This window comes from Sesamum indicum, linkage group LG3 (genome assembly GCF_026168435.1).
Source record: "Sesamum indicum cultivar Baizhima isolate 11 linkage group LG3, ASM2616843v1, whole genome shotgun sequence".
Lineage (NCBI taxonomy): Eukaryota > Viridiplantae > Streptophyta > Magnoliopsida > Lamiales > Pedaliaceae > Sesamum > Sesamum indicum.
The window spans coordinates 31,051,954-31,057,953 of NC_142659.1; the positions used below are offsets into that span (position 1 = coordinate 31,051,954).

Sequence of the window (6,000 nt, forward strand, 5' to 3'; positions counted from 1 at the left end):
CTGAGGCCCAGGCCCAGGTCCAGGCCCAAGCTTAATATCCATTTAAAAGGATGGATCAGCATGTAAGATCCAACGGTTTAAGTTAACCCTAGAAAGCTACCACAATACTTCCACCCCACCGCGTTATTCTTCACAACACCATGACCTTCTGAAGAAATGGAAGCCCTAGACGGCTGCTTCAGCTGATGCCGAGAAATGGTCAGTCCCGACTCGATCTTTACCAAATTTCTTGCGTAGACATGAAAGCGCTAGATGGCACTTTAATTTAACTATTTCTTCTTCTTTTCAAAATGTATTTTTGACTTATTAACAAAAGATGGAAATGATGGCATCAAGTAAAAGGTCTGAGCAGGATGGGCAATGTGGAGGATAGAGGTTTGAAAACTAGCAGAAAATGAGGAAGAGGGCTTCCGTCTGTGTTGGTTCGAGTGTTACATACAGACGCTCGCAACCTGTTCCATAACAAAATCGCCATTTTGGTGATATGGGCTAAGAAAAGGCGTGATTGCATTCTAACATTGAATCGCAATTTAGACTTGAGCCCTACAGTTTTCATGCCCCCTCTACCATGCTTCAACTCGGTTGAGCTATCACAATGCTTCCTGCGTTGATCACATCCCCAGCTGATCCATTTCTTAATCTAGACACAAATTTTGTTCGTCTTATGATTAGCCTTTGCAGCGTCCTAGGATTTCAATTGTGGGGCTCTCGGCCCTCGGAACTGTTTGTGTCTGTATATTCAGAGTACTGATTCACCATGTGATGAGAGTGATTAGTAGTAGAGGTGCGAATACGGACTTTCTGCAGGCGGCTTTGGGAAGAAATCACTCAATCCATGGCGAAGTATATTGTCTACCTCATCGTGGAAGAGACTAGTGGAGGAAAGGCTTCATGATTCCAGAGATGCGTCGTTCAAAGTTTGTCTTTGCCAACTGTGTTGAAACGGTATCCCAATCTGTTCTAACCTTAAAATCATGTCAGCTTCGCCAATTTTTCGAATGCACTTGGTGTGATTATTAATTACAGTTCAAACCTAATTCTATTACTTGAAAACAGATTTAAAAATGCGTAAAAGTTTTCAGAAATAGTCTATATATTTTATTTGAAGCACACATCCATCTCTGTTTACGTGCATCTAAAATTTGAATAAAACTCCCAAAAATTCAAACGTAATTACATCAAGTTCATATAAATTTGACTTCTGACAAAATTAAAATCATTGTTCTATATTTATGGTATAATCACTTTTATGGCCCTAATCGTTGATATAAATACGCAAGTTAGTCATGCATTTTGTATAAATACATAAACCACTTCTCACAATATTTTTCGACCAAAAAAGAGTGGCCTGGAACTGGAAGTAAGAATGTGTCCCTGTTGGTAAAGCCTTTGAAAAAAAAAAATGAAAATATTTTTTGATGTGTGCCATAATTGCCTCTAGAGTGTTTCTATAATTAACAAATGTTAGTAAGGGTGCCCGAGTCATGCTCTAAGTCCAACATTATACTTGTTAATTTTTTAAAAATTTCAAATTAAAATCTTTATAATTAATAAATTTTAAATGAGTTTAACACCCTCTTTTTTATAGAACGTCACATGGTTAATAATAAAATATAAAATTATATTTTTATATATAGATAAAATTAATTACTATATTATAAATTATAATTCAAAATCATCTCAATTTGTATAAATTATTATTTTTAATGAATGTATATGTAATTTTTAATAGAAACATCTCATGCAATTACAATATTAAATATGGAGATGTAAATATAACTATTTCTAATTAATAACAACCACAATAATTGCCTTTCAAAATTTATTCTCAACCCACCGGAAACTAAAAAAAAAAAAAAAAAAAAAAGAAAAATATCCAATTAAAGAAAAATCTGAAGACTGATAAATGAATGTTTTTGGCTGTTGGGGAAAAAAAAAAAAAAATAGAAGAGAGTCGGTGTAGTTTGTATTTTTGGTTGCTGTTCCAGTTTGTTTGAGACCTAATCCTTCACAACTAGGGTTTCCTCTTGTCCCTATATATACATCTCTTTCTCCTCCTCATCTCCTCCTCACTTCAAGTCTCAACCACTCACTCCATACGCTAAATCTGTATCTCATTCTGATTTTTCTTCTCTCCTCTCTTCTTAACCAAGGTATTCTTGAAACCCTCATCTTCGGATTCATCATTTTGGTAATGCTTCTGGTTGTTCTGCTCTGGTCTGGTTTTTTTATTGATTGAATCTTCGGTGTTCTAATACCTGTGTTTATACTGCCACTCAGCGCTGCCTTTGTTGATCGGTTTTATTTCTGTTATCTTTATAATTTGTACTTGGTTTCTTGATTGAGATTGAGATGCTGGAGTATGCCACCGACTTTCTTGAAATTTCGGATGGGGATTGAGGTTTAAACTCGATTTTTGCTTTTTATAGCCTTAGATTTGAGTTTCTTGTGTTGACCCTGTGGGATCTGAAAGGTTTGATTGTATTTTTAGTTTTCCTCGTTGTAAATTGGCGGCTTTGAAGAATTGATGTGCTCTGATGGTCTAATTGCTAGTTCTCGTTTCAGACACAACTTCTCTCTGTTACGCCAAATTTGTATCTAAGCTCTAACTGTAGTTCATCTATATTACCTGAACAATTTGCAAGTTTTCTCCCGTTGTTGCCATTGAATTCCCATCTCAATTAGAGTAGTTGTCGTTTTACATCTGTTGGTACTGTATTTGAATTATAATCTCTTTGGCATGAAACCTTTCTGATTCTGCCAATGTTCCCAGGTCTTTGGCTGGTAAACTTGCAGTATTTGCAGTCAGCAAAAGTGGAGGGTGTTAAGTTAGAAACGTCTTTTATGTCTGAGCAGGCCTCTCAGTTTTTATCATCAATTGGGTTGCTTGGAGAATACTGTCCTTTACCAAGGGAAAAGGAGAAAACTTCTGCTTCCGAAGTTGGCTGCATGCATCTCGAGCTACGTCAAGGATACGACATACGTCATCAAGGTTGCCAGTTTATGCGGCCTGTTCTCTCTCTTAGGAATTTCTACCATATTGAGGAAGAAACTTTTGTTGGAGAAGACAACTTGTTGCCCTTCTGATAAAGTTGTTACACGGCGATACATTAGCACAAGGACGAAATGGCTTTGCAAAATATCGGCGAAGGGAACAAAGATGATGCCTTCTACAGGTACAAGATGCCTAAAATGATAACAAAAATTGAGGGCCGTGGGAATGGCATTAAGACCAATGTAGTCAATATGGTTGACATTGCAAAGGCTTTGGGCAGGCCTGCTTCTTACACAACAAAATATTTTGGCTGTGAACTGGGAGCTCAATCCAAGTTTGATGAGAAGACGGGGACTTCTCATGTCAATGGGGCTCATGATACCTCAAAACTTGCAGGACTTCTTGAGAACTTTATCAAGAAGTTTGTCCAGTGTTATGGTTGTGGGAACCCTGAAACTGAAATTATCATAACAAAGTCACAAATGATCAGTCTTAAGTGTGCTGCATGTGGTTTTATCTCTGAGGTTGACATGCGGGACAAGCTCACGACATTTATTCTCAAAAATCCCCCTGAGGCAAAGAAAGGATCAAAAGACAAGAAAGCAATGAGGAGGGCTGAGAAGGAGCGACTGAAGGAGGGAGAGGCAGCTGATGAAGAGCAGAAGAAACTCAAGAAAGAGGCTGCAAAGAAAAAGGGTAGTACTGGTAATACAAAATCTTCCAGCAAGAAGAAATCCCACCACTCTGATGAGGACCATTCCCCAGTCAGCAGCCAGGCTGATGAGCATGAAGCAGCAGCAGTTGCTGACGACAGTGATGATGATATCCAGTGGCAGACTGACACTTCTATGGTGGCTGCTCAACAGAAAATCCAAGAGCAGCTGAATGCTGTTACAGCCAGTATGGTCATGCTTTCAGCCAATGAGGAGAAGCCAAAATCAGGAAAGAGTTCTCCATCTAGGGAAGTGAAGCCTAATGTTGATGGACACACAAATGGCTTTAAAGCGGACAAGCCAGAGGACCAGCTGGAGGAACTTGTTGATGCAATAAAGGAGTATGTGAAGAATGGTTCCCCGGTGGCCCAACTCAAAACTTTCCTGGACTCTCTCCCGGGCATGCGCCAGGAGATAATTGATGCTTTATTTCAGGCATTGTTTGAGGGAGTTGGAAAAGGATTCTCGAATGAGGTTGAGAAGAAGAAGAACTACATTGCCGCTGCCGTTCAGGAAGAGGGCTCACAACCGCTTCTGCTTCATGCAGTGGAGACCTTCTGTGGTAAAGCAAGAGCTGAGGCAGTAAAAGAGGTGGCTTTGGTTTTGAATACTCTGTATCAGAATGACTTGCTTGAGGAAGAGTTCATAGTGGAGTGGTATGAGAAGGGTTTGAAGGGTGGCAATAAAGGTTCACCTATCTGGAAATACGTTAAACCATTTGTGGAGTGGCTGCAGAATGCCGAGGCTGAAGAGGAGTAACTGCTGATGGATGTTGGCTGTTTTACTATTTGAGAAATTTACTGTTGTTTCTAGTATGCAATAACTGCGGTGAGCAGGTTATTGGGATAATAATGCCATTGGTTATGGCTTTTATGTGGTTTTTATTCCATTGCTCAGTGTTCTTAAGATGCAACTTTGAGAGGCCTTGTCTTGGTATTTGTGTTGGCTTGTTCAAGTTTGAGTGTCTACCTGTGTGGTTAAATTGTAATATCTTGTTTTTGTTGATTTAGTTCTTATTTCATTTTAATCCGGTGCTCATCTTCTTCCCCTCTTTTTTTTTTTTTTTTTTTCTTTTTATCCAAATTTTAGTAGAAAGAATGCATTCCTCAATGTTACATGAAGTATTTGGGAAACCAAAAAATATTGTATTTAACTTGAGATATCAAGAAAAGACGAAGTGTAAGTTACACCTCAAAAGCATAGTCAAATTACTCCAACATGTATATCTTTTTTTGGTAAAATCATAGTTAAGGTGTTAGAATAATGTTTCCAAAGAGTGAGTGTATAATTTTTATTTTTGAATTGAAAGTGTAATCGTAATTCTGTAAAAAATATGAGATTTAATTCTACAAAGTGTCAACATAATTCTTTCAAAAATAATTACAGATATTTGAAAGATTTAGTGTGTAATAAATTAAAGGATGGAGTGTGATGGAAAGGACAGGATAATTGTAACAAGAAGGGGTAGGGGTGGGGGGTGGATTTGCGGTTTTAACATGATTTTACGGAAGAAGGATGAGAAAAACTCTATGTACTGTATTTGTGTATATAAAGGGTAAAGCTAAATGATATGGGATGGAAACGTTGAAAGGCAATGCGGAGTGAGAGTCAAAGATGACACAGAAATTCCGTGCCACTCCCAAACTCCACGTAGGAATCGTGATCCCCTCCCCCCCCTCCCTTGCTGCTCTTCGATTCTCCCGCCCTCCTCCTCCTCCTCATGTCCCATGCCCCCTCACACACTTCATTTCCCTATTTTGCCCTTTTATTCTTTCCTCATACCCCCCCCCCCTAAACAATTGTTCTAAAATAATAATACGGCCTACACATCAAAATTTGTCAAAGTTAAATATAAAAGGTTTCAGTATAATTAAAGTGAAAACAAGTAATTAGAGGGCTTATTCCTATTATATTATTATCCTTATTTGTCTATCTTTAACTAATTAATTGTTGGTGAACTTTCAATATGGAGGGTATTATTGTCATGTGAAAACTTGGAAGGTGATAGTTGATCGGGATTCCCGTAGGGTGGCGCACTCCACCGGCGTGTATGGGATGATTTTGCTTATGTGGCAAGGTGCAAAAAAACGTGACGTTAGGCGTTTCGGTTTGCAGGTGGGGGCTTTCTCGTCATTTTCCCTGACATGTTTGGTTCTCAATTTGTTTTCTGCTCAGGTGTTCCCAGACCCCCGTGCACCCCCCACCCCCGGTGAACCACACGCTCCTTTTATTATTTTATTTTTGATTAGAGAAGAAAATATCAATATTCTTTTCTTTCCCCTTCTATAAATA

The 6,000-nt window shown here is 38.5% G+C and overlaps 1 protein-coding gene across 2 annotated transcripts; it reads left to right on the plus strand.

Annotated features, from left to right (window-relative positions):
• Nucleotides 1-1,995: 1,995 nt before the first annotated feature.
• Nucleotides 1,996-4,735, plus strand: LOC105159511 (putative eukaryotic translation initiation factor 5-2). 2 transcript variants are annotated; one of them, XM_020692579.2, is made up of 2 exons: nucleotides 1,996-2,153; nucleotides 2,774-4,735. In XM_020692579.2, the coding sequence occupies exon 2, from the start codon at nucleotides 3,127-3,129 to the stop codon at nucleotides 4,465-4,467; it is 1,341 nt and encodes a 446-aa protein (XP_020548238.2). In that variant the 5' UTR covers nucleotides 1,996-2,153; nucleotides 2,774-3,126; the 3' UTR covers nucleotides 4,468-4,735. The 2 variants fall into 2 exon arrangements, with proteins under 2 accessions (XP_020548238.2, XP_011074898.2); XM_011076596.3 differs by having other exon boundaries at nucleotides 2,007-2,191.
• The last annotated feature ends 1,265 nt before the right edge of the window (nucleotides 4,736-6,000 follow it).